Source organism: Fragaria vesca, linkage group LG4 (genome assembly GCF_000184155.1).
Source record: "Fragaria vesca subsp. vesca linkage group LG4, FraVesHawaii_1.0, whole genome shotgun sequence".
Lineage (NCBI taxonomy): Eukaryota > Viridiplantae > Streptophyta > Magnoliopsida > Rosales > Rosaceae > Fragaria > Fragaria vesca.
In genome coordinates this window covers 22,086,092-22,104,540 of record NC_020494.1, presented here as the reverse complement: position 1 = coordinate 22,104,540, position 18,449 = coordinate 22,086,092, and the positions used below count along the sequence as shown (strand labels likewise).

The window sequence follows — 18,449 nt, the reverse complement described above, 5'->3', positions numbered from 1 at the left end:
CAAAAACCCCCTTCCCTTTCTTGGTTGGTGTAATTGAATGGGCTATGGATTGGTTTTGCCAAATCCTATATTTACGGAGATCTTTCGAGTTTAAACGGATTATGAATAGACTTGTAAAAATATCAGATCTGATTTGGTTTTAATTATGATCTGTCACTACAAATTTTATGTGATTTAGTAATTCAACAGTAATAATAGATACTTGATCCGTCAAATCATTACATACTCGATCTAAACGAGTTATGTCCGGATAAAACGTACGTATCCAATTATCAGTTAAATTATCTGGTTATTGATGTATGGTAGGTAAATCACTCTTTTTCTTTTGTTTTTCAAATCCTTAGGTTGTTTTATAGAGTGAAACATTGATCAAAAGAGTGTCCTAAGAAGTGGTAGGTGAATGGCATAAGTATCATCGATCACACACAAGAAACACCAAACAAGAACACCCCTCTCCACTACAACATACCAAAAAACCCTATTTTCTATCTTCCAATAAACAAAAACAATTTACCATTTCAGATTACGATTTCTCTTACCCTAATTAGAACCAAGTTAATCCCTTACCAACCTGCACTTAAACTTTTTACTCCAGAATCACAGAAAAACACAGAAATAATGGAACACACAAAAGCACACGGAGCAAAAGGACAGGAACAGTAACAGTGAATAGTCCATAAAGCCCCCACTGAACCCTCCCCCCACCACCCACTGTGCTCGGCTTTCCCGTCTTTCTTTCTAATCCTCCCCTCCTCTTTTCACAGTGGCGCAAGATCTTCCTTCCAATTTCGGATTTTGACCCTTAATATTTCTTTCTTTTAATTCACACAATAGAATACAGAAAATCATCGAAAATCTCCACAACCGTCTCTTTCTTCAATTTTTTTCCTCCTCCCTATAATAACTATCTCTACCCTCTCACTCTCTCTTCCAGAGTCACCACCACCCACCATTGGTGCTCCCTCCTCTCTCTCACTCCCTCTCCCAAACCCCAAACCCGGGTCGGTCCAAAAAAAACCCATAAACCCGATTTGGGATTTTGATTTTGATTTTGAGATTTTTCCTCTCTCAAACCATAGAGAGGGGAAAAAATCAAAGCAATGCTTTCCTTCCGGCTATACGCCGCCGTTTCGTTCCTCTTCAGCCTCTCCGTCCTCTTCCCTCCCTTCTGCATTGGGATTCGCTCCTTCCCCACCCGCGCCATCGTCGACTCTGCCGCCGGTTCTTCCGGGAAAGACGACGTCATCGCCGCGTCATGGTCGAGATTCTCGGAGGCGCCGGACTACCGCAACGGGGCGGAATGCGCCACGTCGTTTAACCGCGAGATGGCCTCGTCGTGCGACCCGTCGTTGGTTCACATCGCGATGACGCTGGACTCGGAGTATCTACGTGGCTCCGTCGCGGCCGTCCATTCTGTCCTCAAGCACGCGTCTTGCCCCGAAAACGTGTTCTTCCACTTCGTCGCGGCGGAGTTCGACCCGGCCAGCCCCCGGGTCCTGACCCGGCTCGTCCGATCCACTTTCCCTTCCCTTAATTTCAAGGTCTACATCTTCCGGGAGGACACCGTCATCAACTTAATCTCGACCTCCATCCGGGTCGCCTTGGAGAACCCGCTCAACTACGCCCGGAACTACCTGGGCGACATATTGGGCCGGTGCGTGGATCGGGTCATCTACCTGGACTCCGACGTCTTGGTCGTCGACGACATTCACAAGCTCTGGAACATCTCCCTAACCGGGTCGCGGGTCATCGGGGCCCCGGAGTATTGCCACGCCAACTTCACAAAGTACTTCACCGACGGGTTCTGGTCCGACCCGGTTCTCTCCCGGGTCTTCTCGACCCGGAAGCCCTGCTACTTCAACACCGGCGTAATGGTGATGGACCTCCGCCGCTGGCGGGAGGGGAACTTCCGGAAGAAGATCGAGAACTGGATGGAGCTTCAGAGAAAGCGAAGGATCTACGATCTGGGTTCTCTGCCGCCGTTTCTACTAGTCTTCGCCGGAAATGTGGAGGGTATAGATCACCGGTGGAACCAGCACGGGCTCGGCGGCGACAATGTGAGAGGGAGCTGCAGGTCTCTGCATCCTGGGCCGGTTTCTTTGCTTCATTGGAGCGGAAAAGGGAAGCCGTGGGTTCGACTCGAGTCGAAGAATGCTTGCCCTTTGGATCATGTTTGGGAGCCTTATGATCTTTACAAGCACCACAACATTGCCAAGTATCATCAATCTTTCTCGTCCATCTCTGCTTCTACATTGATCGGGTTTTCGAGCTATCTGTCATGATGATGATGATCATAGTTGTTACTTTGTTGTTGTTATGATTCTTTTTTCTTTGATACATTTGTTCAGTGATTCTTTTGATAGAGATCCATGTACAGATTATTGATTGGGTTTTTTTTGTTTTTCTACTGAATTTTCTTTTGTGCTGTAAGGGGATATTGAATTCAATTCAGGGTTTTCGGACCATTTTGTTTTGAATTGGATTTGAATATGTAAAATCTGGGGGTTTCTCTCAGGATGAGAATATCATACTCTTCTTTGCTTCCTTCACTCAATTTCGTGTTCTATATTTTTATTGTGCTTGAAATGTCTGAAAGTGACCTAAGATAGTGAGAGATGAACTGTATTTCAATGATGTGCTGTATCAATGTTACAGCTCAAAGTGTTCACGAGGCTTACTTGTGTGCATCACAGCTTGACACGCCCCCTCCCCATCTTTGTTATCTTCATCGACACTAATTGCGAATGTTCTATAGCGCTCAGGAGTATATTTTTTCCGACTTGGACTTGTAGTTTATTGGGTGGATGTGATGTTCTTCAACTGTTGCGCAAGCTCCTATTTCTGTTTGTGCTTGTAGATGTTCGTCAACAAAAGGATATATTAATAATGAGAGGGATGGAGAGACTTGGCAAAAAATTTCTAGCCATTTCTAAGTGTCATGATGCTATGTATTCAATTTTGCTAGCTCATCGTTAGTTGAAGGTTCTATTCTGATAATTGGACTGTTTCGTATTAGGTTATTGCTTGCTTTCTTCTACCCAATTTCCCTAGCTTTACATGATTGGACTTTTATAACGAGGTTGCTTAAAGGAATGGCTTTGCTGGAGGAAGCTAGTTGCACTACAGAAAAAGCTCTTTTTCTAATCATTATTAGGTATAAAAAGTTTCTTTTAAAAAATTAACTACTTAATCCGGACAATTTGGACACAAAGTAACCAACACCCTTATTTTTCTGTCTGCTAAACATGCTTTGAACCATTGTAACTGGACTTACCTAACATTTCGCTTATTTAGAGTTTCAGTACTCTGAGACACTATAGAATTTCCGATTTTATTAGTGTTACTAGTCTTACGGTTAGTACACTGATTTGTTGCGCAGCTGTACACATGCTTCACACTTCCTGAAAACAACTTGAGACCAAAAATAAGGAAGAACATTTATAATTCTTGTATACATCGAACATAGTGGTTGACTAGGGCTTGCATATAGACAAGTACAAACAGAGCAATATGACCGTTGGCATCTATATTCTGGAGCATAAAATATACAAGTCGTGCTTGATTAGTCAGTCATCAGTCAGAAACACGATTAACCTCCTAGGTTCTTTCGGATTCTGGCAACGTCTCGATCCGTAATTTGAAAACCTTTCATCAGTATCTCATTGTCAATTGGAGGGTTTGAAGTGAATGTGGCAAGTGACACAATCTGTGCACCAGGGTTCTGGCTACTCAAACCGGACAATGCCACTGCCGGAGCCCTTGAATCATAGTTGTACAGAAAATGAATGAGAGACTTTGGGAAGACAAATGACTCACCAGGCCTTAATTGTTGGGTGAAAACACGGTTAGATGTGTCCACAAAGCCCACAAGAAGCAGGCCCTTGAGGCAGGTGGTTACCTCCGAGGCCCGTGGGTGTAAGTGTGGAGGGACAAGCCCATTGGCTGCTATGTCAACTCGGGCCATGGTCAAGCCCAAGGTGTTGAGGCCTGGTAAGTTGAGCGTGTTGGTTAGAGTTACGTTGAAGCCGAAAGGGTTGGCCTTTGTGTTTCCTGGCTTGGATAGAACTGATGTGGTGAAATGGGAGGGGAGTGCATGCTTTGGATTAATGCAGGGTGCACCATTGAAGTAAAATGAGCCAGGGGTTATGGTATCTGCTATGCAGTAGTCTTGAAGTGGATCCGGGTCGGGTTTGGCTTGGCCCAGTAGAAGAGCCAAGCTGAGGAATAGATGGAAAAATGAAGAGTTCTTTCTCATTATGCCTTTTGCATACACAGAGAAGGTTGGGTTAAGTTTTGCCGTAAGCAAAACTGAAGTAATATATATAGCTAATGTGGGACTGTGATGTTTAGTCCAACCTGATGTTAAGTTGGGGTTGCGTTGTGATTGAGTAGCTTAGAGAGTATTAGAGGAGGAAAACACAAGGCAAGATGAAAAGGAAGGAAACGAAGTCAGCTAAGCCTAGTCAAGTAGATCAAATAGGCTGCTATAGTAATGTTGAAGTAAAGATGCAAAATGTCGATGTTATGTTCATGTCAAAAAATTTCACCATTGTATTTAGACACATGTACAATATCATTTGCCAAAGATCACCTAAGATGCACTACTTGTAGAGAATGACTTGTGTCACATGATCGGACCAATCCATCACACTATTAGATAGGTAAGACAAGCTATTAAGAACACATCATGGAATGGAGAGCTCTAGTGGATCATTTTTAGTAAGCAAAACTAGTTATGCAGGATGAACTGAAAGTCGGGTTACGGTGCTAACCTAGAGTCCACAAAAGGTGTTGGACAATTGAAACAACATGAGTTACATGACGATGGTCATGGAAGTCGAAATCCAAGTACACTTGAGATCTTCTTATTAACGGGCTTCTTGGGCTCGGTATATGTGTTCACTTCACCAGTTGGTTGTTAAACGTCACCGTTGCTCTTGCTTTTATTGTGCAATGTCTTCTGGAGTTCTGGATAGTTTGGTTGAACCAATTCAATCTTAGGGACCACAGGCAGCCCAAGTAGATACATATAATTATGGGAGCTTAGGACCTGTCACATGTATCTTTCACTATCATGTCTTTCCATTCTACTGTTCCTCTCTCAACTGGACCATTCCTTAGCTTCTTCTCCTTTCATGCCTAATCTGATCATTGCCTTCAACTTAAGGTCTTTCTGTGAGACACTGAACTAGAAATCCACAGGCACCATGTATTAAAAGCTTGGTCCTTTCAAAAATGCTAATCTTATTGGTAGGTATATCTTTGTTTATTAAATGTCTTAAACCATTATGATAAAGCTATCTAATCTCTGCTTTCCCTTTAATTCTTCATTTCTATAATGCATCTTTTTCAGTTTTTACAATCATGAATTCATCAAGTAGTTCTAAAAAGCTAAATCATAAGAGATCAGATTATGTGGGTCTTCTGCAACTTTAAGCCTTTAAGCCTAGCTTTTTAATTTCATCATGATGATCGTCTTGCTTTGATGATGGGTTAAGTAGTTTCCAGAAGAACCAGAGAACAGTGAAAAGGTAAAGTGATAATGGTAGAGTATACAAAATAAGCAGGAGAGTACACATGCACATGTATCTTCTATTCTATTATTCTTGGCAATTTTTAAAGACTTTTCCTTTTTGTCCTCATTGTGATTTTTCTTTTTTTCTTTCAGTGCGTGATCCAATAGATTTGTGTGAGACTGTGAGTGATATGCCCACACTAGACAAGGAAGGCACTGGTTCTGCTCTGGAAGTTCAAGTCTTGGAGCAATAATGGGTGAATCTATAGTGGGTTCTCCAAAAGATGCTGATAAGGTACACACTTTTATCCTTAGATTTTGTTAATTCTCTTGCAATTATTATTGTCTTTTGAGGATTATGCTTTCTGGGTTTTGATTGTTTCAGTAAGTAATTGCTAGATTTGGGTTACTGTACTGTGTTCTTGATTCAGAATATGTCTTGGATTTTGGTTTATGTGTGAATTATACAGATGGGAGAGGTAGCTAGTACAGATTCGTCAAACCCTTCTCTGGAAGTGTCGGTTTCGTTTGGTAGGTTTGAGAATGATTCACTATCTTGGGAGAAATGGTCGGCATTTTCGCCAAATAAGTACTTGGAAGAAGTTGAGAAGTGTGCTACTCCTGGTTCAGTAGCACAGAAAAAGGCTTATTTTGAAGCTCATTACAAGAGGATAGCTGCTCGAAAGGCCGAGGAACTTCTGGAACAAGAGAAGCAAATGCATGATGATGAGCCCTTAAAGTCAGATGATCAAAATAATGGTGATCAGATCTGTTGTGGCACGGATAATGGAATTGATATTGATATAGCTACCAGTCAAACTAATGCTCAAGGAAATAGTCAGGAGCCCAATTTAGAAAATGGGATAAGCTGTACTCCTGTGGAAGATCTCAAGGAGGATGATGAGGATGTTTACACTATAGAGTGTCAAACATCATCGATTGAGGAAAGAGAGAGAGAGGAAACTGATAGCGGAGTAGTTAGTCCCAAGACTCCAAACTTGAACAGACCAGAGGAGCTTGTTTTGGTAAAAGAAGTGGAAACTATCACTGCTGACACTCAAGAAACAATACAGGAACTTACAAAGACTTTGGACAATGATGCAGGCGATGCTCCAGAAGTTAAAGAGGAAAAGGCGAGATTGGATCTTCAGAAGCGACCTCAGAAGGTGAAGTACATTAATCTTGAATACGTTTGGATAATCTTAGTTGCTAATAAGTACAATTTAGTCTGATGTTCTGTATCTTTTGCAATTTTCCATCGTATAGGTAACTCCAGTGAGCAAGGAGAGGATGACTGTGGCAAAGGCCAAGAAGAAATCAGTTTCACCAATGACTAAAACACCTCAGAATCCAACCCCTAGAGTGTCAAAGTTACCACAGAATTCCACCCCTAGAGTGTCAAAGTTACCACAGAATTCTACCTCTAGAGTGTCAAAAACACCACAGAATTCCACCCCTAGAGTGTCAAAGATACCGCAGAATACTACCCCTAGAGTGTCAAAGATACTGCAGAATACCACCCCTAGAGTGTCAAAGCCAATGTCAGCTTCTACCGGAGCAAAATCTGCACCACGGCTCTCAGTTACGAATGCCAATGGTTCATCTTTAAGTAGGAGCTCAAATCCGTCTATTCAAAGAACCAAGAAAGTTCCTCCTAAATCTCTGCACATGTCACTCAGTTTGGATCCTAAAAAGTCTGATTCAGCTACAGAAACTGTGGTTACAGCTAGAAAATCTTTGATTATGGAGCAAATGGGTGACAAGGACATTGTCAAACGAGCATTTAAGACATTTCAAAACAGTGTCAACCAATTGAAATCCTCTAATGAAGAGAAACCTTCAACACCAAAGCAGGTATGTCAATTTAATATCAGTTCCCTGTTTTTTGCTGCTAATATTATTTAAGAGAGCGTATTCAGCGCACCCGGGTGCGCCGCGCACCCGTCTATCTCCGCCGTCCATTTGAAGCGGACTTTTGACTTTTTCAAAATGGACGGCGGAGATGGACGCCCCGCACCCGGGTGCGCTGTATAATTTTCAATTATTTAAACAAAAGTTGGTATTGGCGTTATCTAATATCAGATGCTATCAAATTAACAGCCCTCTACTAAGGCGAAAGAACCAAAGGTTTCCACTTCTGTGTCTCTGCCCAAAGACAATGGAGGGTAATGCACTAATGCCTTATATTTCACATCTTTCTGATGATAAATGGAATTACCAGTTCAATATTATTACATCTGTGCATATATTATATTTAGGTCTCAATTACTTTATATTGCATTGTTTTCTCCTTTCATTAATAGATTATATTAACTACTAGTTGTTGTCATAGGTCACTCAAAACGAGTTATCATGATAAAAGAAATGCTAAGGCTGCTCCATCTTTTGGCTTGAGAAGTGAAGAAAGAGCAGAGAAAAAGGAGGTACCTATCGATGCCTTTGACACCTTCAACATGTTCTAATCTGTTAGCCATATATTTATAATGTCATTTACCAATATGTTTCAGTTAACAAATAAATTGGCAAAACCCAATGCCAGAGATGCAGAGAGAACACATTCCCAACCAAAGTCAAAGGTATGATCCACAATCAAGTTACAGGAAAAATAAGGAAGTAGAATTCCAAAATTGTTTGAATATCATTCTCAGCACTGTATTCTTGACACAGGAGCAAAAGGAGGCAGAGATAAAAATGCTAAGACAGAGTCTTAAGCTCAAGGCTACACCAACGACTGATTCTTATCAGGGACAAAAGTTATTGAAAAGCACTTCAGAAAAAGGTATGTTACTGTATCCTAATTGTGTTCCTATCATACATGAGCATGCAAGAAGCAAAATACAATGTATACCTTCAACACCACCATCATTCTAGTCGCTACATTTCTGAAGTTACTGGTGTGGTTATTTACTGTGATTATGGTATATGCAGGAGGGTCCTAAGAACAAACACTTTGGTGATCGAATTTCTTATGTCAAAAGGTTATCATCATCTACTGAGAAGTCATGTCAACTTCAGAAGAAGCTAGAGAAGAATGAAGACACATAAGAAGGAATATCTATCTCAGGCATGGTCCATGCTTAGATACTACTGCTTAGCTGTTGGTCATAATGAGTCACAATCTGTATATCTGGAATCTGGATGAGTAGCACAGATTGCTTATGTTATCAATCTTATCTAGAGATGGGGCATATTAATAATTTGCACAAGATGAGAAACAGCTCAGAGGTTCAGTTACCTTTAATTTTCCCCAATAGTATTCAGAGCTAGAAAATGTTATGTACCCATTTTTGTATATTTGTGCTTGTGAGACTATTAGTCCCAGATAGTTACATAATCTATAGCTGCTGGCAGAAATCTGGACACTTGATATAAGTAGATATCAGACCAAAGAATTATATGAAGAAAAATGTATCAAAAACCACTGCTAAATTTCTGATGGTAATCCTACTTTCTGTAATCTATACACATTGAATAAAAACAAATTCAGACATCATTGTCTGATCCACTAGAATTACTTCTAGAGCTTCCTGACATGAAATTTTTAGGCAAGACTGGAAACCTTACGGGGTTTCTTGATGGCGGTGAGTCCGGTGACGATGATGTTTCTAGACTTGCCGTCACTGCCTTCCTCCTCTGCACATTTCTAGAAATTTCCACGCATGCTTGATCAACCATGCCTAGAAAATCTTTAACCACAACAAACAGTTGAAATGGGTGTGATCCTTTTTCCTTTGAAGCCCCTCCTTGGTAGTATTCCGTAGTAGCCTTCAGAAACTCCATCACCCTATTCTGCTCTTTTGTCATCTCCTTTAGCTCTTCTTCGGCTTCTTCAAGAAAATCATTCATCTCGAAAACAAATCTTCCACCACCATCCTTCTCACATTGGAGTATAAGTTCTCTAGTTTCCACAACACGTTTAGTGAGAGCTGAGCAAGTGATTGCAAAGCTGTCATAGTCTATAGTTGCTGCCTTCTTCACGTTAGAGAACTCAGAACTGATGCCTCCTACCACAGGCAATCCCAACATCATGTACTCCTTTTCTCTATCCTCTTTCGATTTAACATTCTGCTCAGAACTCATGTTGCTGTTACTACTTCTCTGGCTGCCGCTCCGGTTCAAGCTATGGTTCCTGTTCAAAACACCCCGTTTTCCCTCAGACCGCACTACTTCTTCCACAACAAAATGTAGAAGAGTAGTCTTCCCATCACTACTTCGAACATCAGATAGTTTTCGAAGAGAACTGAGCTTGAAAGCTTGAGCATTCCCTCTCGAAGTTCCAGCATTCATTCGGTTTCCAGCCTTGAGAATCGCTTCTAGCAGCTTCATAAACAGTCCTCTAGTTCGAAGCTCCTTACATCCCAATTCAATCGTCTGTAAAGACTCCTTGAGCTGCACAATCTCTTGCTCATAGTGCTGTCTGAAATGCATGGCATTGAGTCGAATAAAAGCCGATGGAACAGCTTTCAGAATGTGGTAGAGGAAGCTTTCAGCATCAGCAAGCCTTGCAGGGTCTTCATTGTACTCAAGAATTTTGGCTATTTCCTCTTCAGTTGGTGCAATTCTAGCAAGCTTTTCGAGATTTTCAGCGCCTAAACCTCTGCCCTCATTAAGCACATCAAGAATATCTTCAATAGAAATGGTCAATGACTTTATAACAATTGCAAAATTCTGAGACTTCCTCTCATCTAAGATACAAACTTGTGACGATGATGAACCAGTTACTCTTTCAGGAGATTTCCGATTAGTTGCAACAGTTCCAAAAAGAGCTTCCATAAGGTCACCATCAAATCTGCAAGCAGCAAAAAGAAAAGTTGTTAATTAGTTTTAGATTATTCAAATGTACTTTGTCACATGTTCAAGAATGTAAAATCAATGTGTGATATACATACCTGAAGGAGCCATTATCAATTTTGTCCCACACCATGGAATGTTCATGATTAGTGTTCACCTTGTCCCAATGTAGTGGCTTCAGCTTCACCCCCTTTGGCTCTGGTTTTGCCATTGCATTTAAACTTCTTGACTTAGGCTTCGGTGGCGGAGCCGGCGGCAGTCCCGGGCGCTTCACAGGCGGTGGAGGCGGCGGTAGCGGCACTGCAGGGACTTTCATTGGCAGAGGAGGTGGGGTTGGTGGTGGAGAATGAGGTGGAGGAGGAGAACCCGAAGACTGAAACGTCAGCTCTGCTACTTGCTCTCGATTCTCAACAGCCTTGGGAGCCATCATTCTACTACTTCCCATTCGAATCTGCTCATTTCCTTCGGGCACTAAATCCATGTTAGACGTGGAAGACCTCCCTCGAAACAGAGGAAGCTCATTCTCTCTGCTAGTCCCTTCTCCACTATGATCTTCATCAATTTCTTCTTCTCCTGCATCCCGGTTTCGCATAGCCTCTTTCTTGAAACTCTTCTTCTTCGAGTTCTTGGCCTCAAGTTTTCGCCAATACAACACATCAAGACCATCCTCGTCCACAATGAACCCTTTGAGATTCCCATCATACCTCTCAAACTCATTACGATTGACCACTGCAGCCGGTTGACCACGACGTGATGAGCTAGTATTGTTATAAGCACCACCACCACCAATAACAGCGCCACCGCCTATCTTGTTCCTCCTCCGCTTAGCAACAATGCACCTTTGCACGAAAAAGAACACCACCCCACACAACACCAGTGTGCTGGCTGCGGTTGCCGCTGCCGCCTTTGCAATGTTTCTGTTGTCATTGGACTTCTTATTCGGTAACGGCAGCGGCAGAGGAGGTTGCGGCTCCGGTGGAGGCGACTCCACCGGAGGAAAATACGGAGAGATCGGCGCCGGGGACGGCGCTGGTGCCAGGGACGGCACTGGTGGAAAAGGAAAGAAAGTCTCGATGTTTTGTGGTTGAGCATAACAAAAACGGAAAATACAAAACAGAAGAAGAAGAGGAAGCCATGGCCGGTTAAGGATGAGATGTAAAGCGCCGGCCATGGAGGGTGTTGATTGGTTTCTTCTGTTGTCAGAAGAGAAGGTGTGAGAAACTGAAACTGTGGTTGGAATTTAGTGAATGGTTGAGATCAGTTGAAGGAGATCTCTATGGGATTTGTCGTCTGCCATTTGGGGTTTGGTTGCGAAAGCTTCAACGATAGTGGTTAGTTGTTGTAGTTTTGCTTTCCCAAAATTTCTTCTTCTTCTTCTTCTTCTTCTTCTTCCCGGGCTTGCATGCATTCAACCACTTTCAAGACCTTTCCATATAGGATTAAGTTAATATCCCACTAATTTCCAAGAGATTATATAAACAAAATGAAATGGACGGAGCAGTTTACTATTTCAAACCAGAAATTATGGACCGCGTTTTATACCCATTCATCTTCATTAGGGTTTGGTTGTAAACTTAGTAATATAATCACAAAAGCTTCAAAACATGGATGCTCAATCTTGTACGTAATGGTTAAAATGGGAAAAGTCAGAAAGAGGGACCTGATCATCAACTTGGCAGCAGAGCTGTAATCATTTTTGGAGACGAAGGAAGAATTGGTATTCCGGTGGTTGAAACAGAGATGTGTACAAAAAAGGAGAACTAATTTGTCAACGACTGCGTTTCATTATATAAACGCAAGGATATTGGTTACAGGTTGACGGGGACCTAATTCGAAGTGGGGATGATGGGGACCTTTCTCATCAGCCTTGGGTTATAAGATTCTGATTTTGTTGAAATATAGAGGAGAGTGGATCACCGAATTGTTTGATATATTGCTAATGTTTGCAGATCGAGACCAAGTTTTGTATGAAGAAGTGAAGAACCCACGGACTCAGTAGTCATTGCTTTGTCCCCAACCAAAGTTTGTGATGTGAGTGAATGGTTTTATTAAGAAAAATGGATTTGGGTTTGAATTGGTTTGAATTTGAATGTAAGAAATGTCAAATCTAATGGTAAAATTGAAACGGTAAGGTCAAATTAATCATCTGAGCTTAAAAGTCCATAAAAGATTCTCTTTTGGAGCTTGATTTTGTTTTAGCAATTTTTTTAAGTACCTCTATAGCATAAATGGTATTCTTGTTAAGTATCAGTCCATTGGTTTAGCACGAAATTAATCAACTCAATTTGGTTCATATACAAGTGATTGTATTTATTTTGATATCATTTCTAATTGAATCGAATTTCTCAAGTAATAAAAATGTAATGGTTTGATCATTTTAAACTACCTAAATGAAATGAAAACGAATGAATGAAAGACAATGACCTGAAGGATCCTCTGATCAATCTAGTGATCGTTTCAATTCCATTAGTAATGAGAAAGACTTAATGTTATTGATTCGATAATCCCTACAAGGCGCTACCGACGGGAATTGAAAATACACAAGTAAAATAAAATGCATCCCAAGCCGAAATATCACAAGTACCACCTCAAAAATAAAAAATCATCTCCTTGTAAGAAGTAAAAATTCACTCATGTTATGATTTCTTGTTATTCACTTAGAAAATACAAAAGAAGTTGAAGAAGATTATTGTTTATGTTATGATCATGAATAAAGAACGTAGCCTACAATTCCTAAATGGAAATCCCACCTTCCCAATTGACAATATGAATGACATCAATTAGGCTTATCTAAGCCGAAAGACTAGCATTGAGTTAGGTGTTTCTCTTTGACTTGGAGCTTCCTTGACATCAAGAACCAAGTGAAGAAGGGAGCTGCATTTTTATTGCACCAGTCCCTTATTGCTTAGCCCTCTGCTTCATTCTGTCTTTTGCTCATTGACCAAATTCCATGTTTTGATCTGGACCCAAAAACCCTAAAAAGATTTTAAGATTCTCTTCTCAACTTGGAGTGTGTTCGATCTATTCCTGTTGACTCCATGTCATTCCAGGAAATGAGTAAACAAACAAAACACACATTTATGCCATCCCCTGTCTCTATATGCTATAATTATCGGGCCATCCCATCAATCAAGGCCCATTAAACCCGTGTCTATTCATTCTGGACCTTACCTTTTCTATTCTATGATATCCTATCGATAAGCCCAGTCCAGAAACCTAAGCGGGTCTTAAATATATTTTACCTCGAAGAAGCATTTCGATGAAGTATTTGTTTTCTTTATAAGAAAATGTATTTGAGTGATCGTTATAAAGTTTCTTTATTTGCAATGTAGCGTCTCAATCGGTAAAGGGGAAATGTAACTTTTTTGATAATAGAAATGTAACTATCTCTAAGTTTAGGTGGACAAATGTGAGTCGCTGATTGAAGATTTAAAGTAGAATCATTGGAGCATCAACAATGCCCTCAAGCAAAGATCTTAATTTGGTGGGGATGATTATCATTGTTGAGGTGTTATGATACGATTTGGAGGTAATCCTAGATTTGAGAATAAGTTAAGGTAATTCATCCTTTGATTACTTTTGATTGTTCCTTGCTTTGGTAGCACCGTGATCCATTGCAATCGGGGGTTGATGCCTTTCTTGACACCAAAAGCCAAAGAGTACTACTCGCAACCACTATATCCACATCTTTTTCTTGATTCACGTACCTAAAGATTTGTAGCAAGATTACATCTCCGCACGTTTCCTTCTTGTGGGGTATGAGTATAGTTTTCATAAATGTAGACCCCCATCTCCATAACAAAAAAGAAAATACTACGTACGAAAAATTCACGACGAATCAATAACAATCATCCATTTGACACGTTGAATATAATGCGTGCTATGACGTGTTCAACGTTTAGTAAAATTTTAAAAACCCATGTAGTTAAATCAATTGATCACGGATCGTGTCGTGAATTTCATTACTTCGCAAAACACTGTTTTGTTCCGATAAATATACGATACATTGATACACAATTGTGTGGGGAAAGTGTGAAGGTGTCTCGACAATAGTAGGGCAGCTTATGATAGCTATACCACTGTTAAAGGGACAACGAGACAAACGACTGGAGTTGAGAGAGGCTAGGACCCATGGGGCAGCAAGTGTCCCAGTCCCCCCCTAAACCAAAGCCAAAGGGAACAACCACTTCAAACACGTCCAATTCACAATCCCATTCCAATATTCTTTCTACCAGACAAGATCTTGCAAACATATCTCCTCCAACTCAACCAAATCCCCATCCAAATCTCTCCATTTAACAACCTGTACATACTCTTATAGGTTCATTCATCCAACCCCATTTTTTCCACACCCTCTAAATTATTTTATCTCCCTTTTCTATAAATCAATTTTAAGATTCTAAATCTTGTATTAGTTGGCCTAAATAACTTGTGTTCAGACCTAATCTTAAAAATTAAAGTACCCACTTGTATTGGGTACCAAACTTTTTGACCCACACACCCACAAGGAAAAGAATGTCATAAATCCAGTACCCTTTTGTCATCTCACATACAATAACCAACAAGATTTATGAATTCCCAAAAGCCTATTACAAAAGCTAAAAATTCAAGTCCTCATAAAAAAAAAGCTAAAAATTCAGGTCAAAAAATTAGAAGCGTCCCCATCCTAATTAGGATCGTTTTCGAAACTAAATTAACATAATCGATCTAAGATTATGAATGTAATTAGTAATCAGTAGTATTAATGAGTGTAACTCACAGTCACATATCAACAAAGTGAACAAACAAACAAAATCAAGGCAAACAAAAAAAACACAGGAAAAAAAAAGAAAAGTAAATTCAACAAAAACCGTTAAAACGGGTAGTTGCGGTTTTCGACCCGAAAAAAAGTGAGTTGCCAAGGGTATGGGTCGGGTCGGGTCGGTTCTGGCCTGGTGATCTAATCAGTGTTGGTCATTTTGAGCCGTGTGATTGGGGAATCAAGGGACGTGGGCGACGATGGAGCTGAGAACGAGGACGATGTTGAAAGAGGCGGTGACGGTGATGGTGACGGCGACGATGATGAGAGGGCTGACGTTGGTGATGACGGTAAAATTGACGGCGGAGAAGGAGGCTCATCGGAAGGTGAAGGTTCTCTTAGCTTTCTCTTGTTGATCCCACTCTCTTCTACTCCTCCGGCAACCACGTCTTTCGTCATCATGAAATCTTTAAGCCTTTTCACGTCCGATAACTTCACCGGCTTCACTATGAAATCTTCTGCTCCTTCTTCCAAACACCTAAACAAAATTCCAAGTCGAAAACTACATCAGACTAAAATAACCTAATCACATCAGAAAAGTAATTTAATCTTCCTTTTCTTTATTGAAACAAACAATATGATCGATTTAAGAACACAATACCTGTCTATGCGCGCCAAAACGTTCTCAGACGACATAATCACCACCGGAATCTCTTTAAAAGTCGAGGATTCCTTGATTTTCTTGAGCAATTCGTACCCGGTCATACCAGGCATGCAGTAATCAGTGATAATCAGATCCACTTTCAATCCCTGAACACACACAAATATAGGTCGATCAAATTCATATTCAAAATTTTCAGAATTTAGTTAAAACCGTTAGACTGAGTGAGCTAATTAAACTTACATCAAAACCAACTGAGGTGCTCTTCTCCTCGTCCAAACCTAAGAATTGCAGAGCTCTCATACCACTGTCCACAGCGGTCACTGCAATTTCGAAACAAAATTCGAATTCAAAACCAAATAATTAAGATGGATGAGTTTTCTTCACAACAATGTAAAATGTTTTTTCACCTTTGCAAGAGGAGATTCTAAGCAAGCGCTCAATGACCTTGCGATCGACGAGGCTGTCATCGACGGCGAGGACGTGAGCTTCTTCGGAACTGGAGAGATCCAAACCTTCCAGCTTCTCCGACCTCCTCCGCCACGAAACGACACCGGTCCTGGCCATATAGGAATAGAATCGGACAAGCCGGATTAATTGCTGCTTTGTTTTTCTCTCCTGTAAAGCTTGAAGATGAAGAAGAAGAAGAGGCAAAGCAACAAGAAAAAGCTTGCTCAGCTTCAAAGGCCAATGTTATATACGAGTAGTGATGGAAATGAGGAAATAGGAAATGTAAATAATAAGGTAATGTCTATCTGTCTGTGTCACATTATGTGTTTGTTTTCCCTCTCTAATATATTAGGTCTCTTTCGCAAAATCAAATCTTTCTCTCTCTAACAAATCTCCATATCTACTTTATTTATTTTCAAGCCTTTAAACGCTGAGATTCTGAAATCCACTTTGGTGCGATCTTCCAAATCAAACCGAAAAAAAAATATAAAACCCTAAAACCAGGCTCCCGATATCTCGCGAGTGATCAATATTATTGGGACGAGTTTTTGGTCAATGTTGGGGTTTGTGCTAGTCTGAGTGACTGGTCGGCGGAGTTGACCGGCAGTCAATGCCGTCAAATCGTTATAATTACGCGGGAATTAGGCAGAAGAGGACGACGGAGGCAAAAGCCGGTGGTATTTACTGGGGTTTGTTGGTTTGTAATGGAAAGGGTTGGCATCTACTGTTGTTTTGGGGTATCTCGATCTCTTTAAGAATCCTATGAGACCGCGCGGCCATGGCTGGCTGGCTCAGTCTCGCCATGCACGTGGTGCCTCGTGCTCTGTAATTTCTTCTTCTTTTACTACTACTTTCTGGGTTGTTTCCAATATATCCACGATTTTGGTTGGAAGGTTGCCTCTTACGTTAGATAAATACAGTAATGTGATCGAGTGTAAATGTGTTTAATCCCTACCCGGCCGGGACATGTCTAAACTTTAGATTTGAGCACCAAAGCCAGAATATATTTATAATCAAGTTTTAGATAAACCATATAATCCATTGTTCATTTGTTCCAAGTTCTAACTAGCTTTTGGTAGAAGGAGGCCTCCGTGCAATCCGGAGAGACCTCAAGAAGCAAAACCTAGCTAGATTTTGATTGCTAACGGCGGTGACCTTTCGGTCCCCAAATCAGGTAGAGGAATGATGATGGCATGTTTCTTTGTGGTGGTGCTTCTTGGTTCGGCAACGTTGTCATTCGTCAACATTTCGGCTCTAATTGCCGAGCAGTTGAGGGTGTAGAGTGGATAGAATTAGTGATCGAGTCACATCTACAATAACGAAGGTTCGACAATGTTTGAAGTTTGCATAAGCTCATGCAAAGGCTCCATTTTAGATTAGGGTTTCCGGTCATCGAATAAGTACTTAAAGAAATGCTTGATGTCGTTCGATTCCTTTTCAAGTATGTACTAGTTACATTTTAGGTTATCTAAGCATTGTTATAACTTGGTTTTAGAGCAGGCAGAGCTTTTTAAGGATAACTCAATTTTATCGTGTAACTCTCTTAGGACGACTCAATTGTATTCTCATGTTTATGAAAACCAAATCATTCAGTTCCAAATACAAAAATGAAAAATGAAGCTCAAAATATTATCTAGAAGCTTAAACAGCAGAGCAGGGAGATAATTAGGAAGAAAATAGAAGGATGGGCTAAAGGACATGGGAATATATGGACCATGGTGTCAAGAAATAAAGAAATAACAAGTGGCAACAAGAGTGTAAAGACGACGAGACAAGAAAGGGAATTGAGGAGATTTGGGAGTCCCCAAAATAATCTGGGTTTGGGACCCGGGATTGTCATTGCTTGGACTTATGCTACCAAAATTCAAAAATTCAGACACTGAGGATCAAATCTGGGATATCGTCGTTTGTATTGTCTTTCCGAGATTGATTTCCCATTCCCCCATATATCCCTGGTCAAGTCTCTCCTCAGGATAAGTATCAACCACGTATTGCGGATTTCACAGCGAAGAAGGGGAATGGGAATTGGAATGGTGCGGATTTTAGGTGACGTTAATTCTTCAACAAGGGATTTGATTGTCATGTTTGATTCTCGTCTAACGTGCGGTGTGATGCAAGATTTATGCTTACATTGTCCAAGCTATAGTCAAGTGTGGTGCGATGCTTCCTTAGTCTGCCCAAAATATCACGCTTACAGAAGAACACGACGCAATCGGGTTTTGTTTGGACTGTATTTCTTGTGGTCACGGAGCATTGTACAATAACAAGAGACTCACTTGTTCGTGATGCAGTGC

At 40.8% G+C, this 18,449-nt stretch overlaps 5 protein-coding genes across 5 annotated transcripts; 2 read left to right on the top strand and 3 right to left on the bottom strand.

Annotated features, from left to right (window-relative positions):
• The first annotated feature begins 991 nt into the window (after positions 1-991).
• On the top strand, positions 992-2,548 carry LOC101298412 (probable galacturonosyltransferase-like 9-like). The gene has a single exon (XM_004297633.1). It carries the CDS (start codon positions 1,101-1,103, stop codon positions 2,280-2,282), a length of 1,182 nt encoding a protein of 393 aa, XP_004297681.1. The 5' UTR covers positions 992-1,100; the 3' UTR covers positions 2,283-2,548.
• A 777-nt stretch (positions 2,549-3,325) lies between these two features.
• Positions 3,326-4,255, bottom strand: LOC101309540 (germin-like protein subfamily 1 member 1-like). The gene has a single exon (XM_004298546.1). The coding sequence runs from the start codon at positions 4,253-4,255 to the stop codon at positions 3,590-3,592; it is 666 nt and encodes a 221-aa protein (XP_004298594.1). The 3' UTR covers positions 3,326-3,589.
• Positions 4,256-5,665: 1,410 nt separating this feature from the next.
• On the top strand, positions 5,666-8,847 carry LOC101298117. The gene is made up of 8 exons (XM_004297632.1): positions 5,666-5,810; positions 5,986-6,681; positions 6,782-7,369; positions 7,616-7,680; positions 7,848-7,938; positions 8,023-8,091; positions 8,183-8,294; positions 8,444-8,847. Exons 1-8 carry the CDS (start codon positions 5,769-5,771, stop codon positions 8,452-8,454), a joined length of 1,674 nt encoding a protein of 557 aa, XP_004297680.1. The 5' UTR covers positions 5,666-5,768; the 3' UTR covers positions 8,455-8,847.
• Positions 8,848-8,980: 133 nt separating this feature from the next.
• LOC101309250 (formin-like protein 8-like) lies at positions 8,981-11,518 on the bottom strand. Its single transcript, XM_004298545.1, has 2 exons — positions 10,405-11,518; positions 8,981-10,304 (listed from the first exon to the last, which is right to left on the bottom strand). Exons 1-2 carry the CDS (start codon positions 11,475-11,477, stop codon positions 8,999-9,001), a joined length of 2,379 nt encoding a protein of 792 aa, XP_004298593.1. The 5' UTR covers positions 11,478-11,518; the 3' UTR covers positions 8,981-8,998.
• A 3,481-nt stretch (positions 11,519-14,999) lies between these two features.
• Positions 15,000-16,471, bottom strand: LOC101297826 (two-component response regulator ARR3-like). Its single transcript, XM_004297631.1, has 4 exons — positions 16,116-16,471; positions 15,949-16,028; positions 15,706-15,854; positions 15,000-15,582 (listed from the first exon to the last, which is right to left on the bottom strand). Exons 1-4 carry the CDS (start codon positions 16,270-16,272, stop codon positions 15,246-15,248), a joined length of 723 nt encoding a protein of 240 aa, XP_004297679.1. The 5' UTR covers positions 16,273-16,471; the 3' UTR covers positions 15,000-15,245.
• Positions 16,472-18,449: the final 1,978 nt, after the last annotated feature.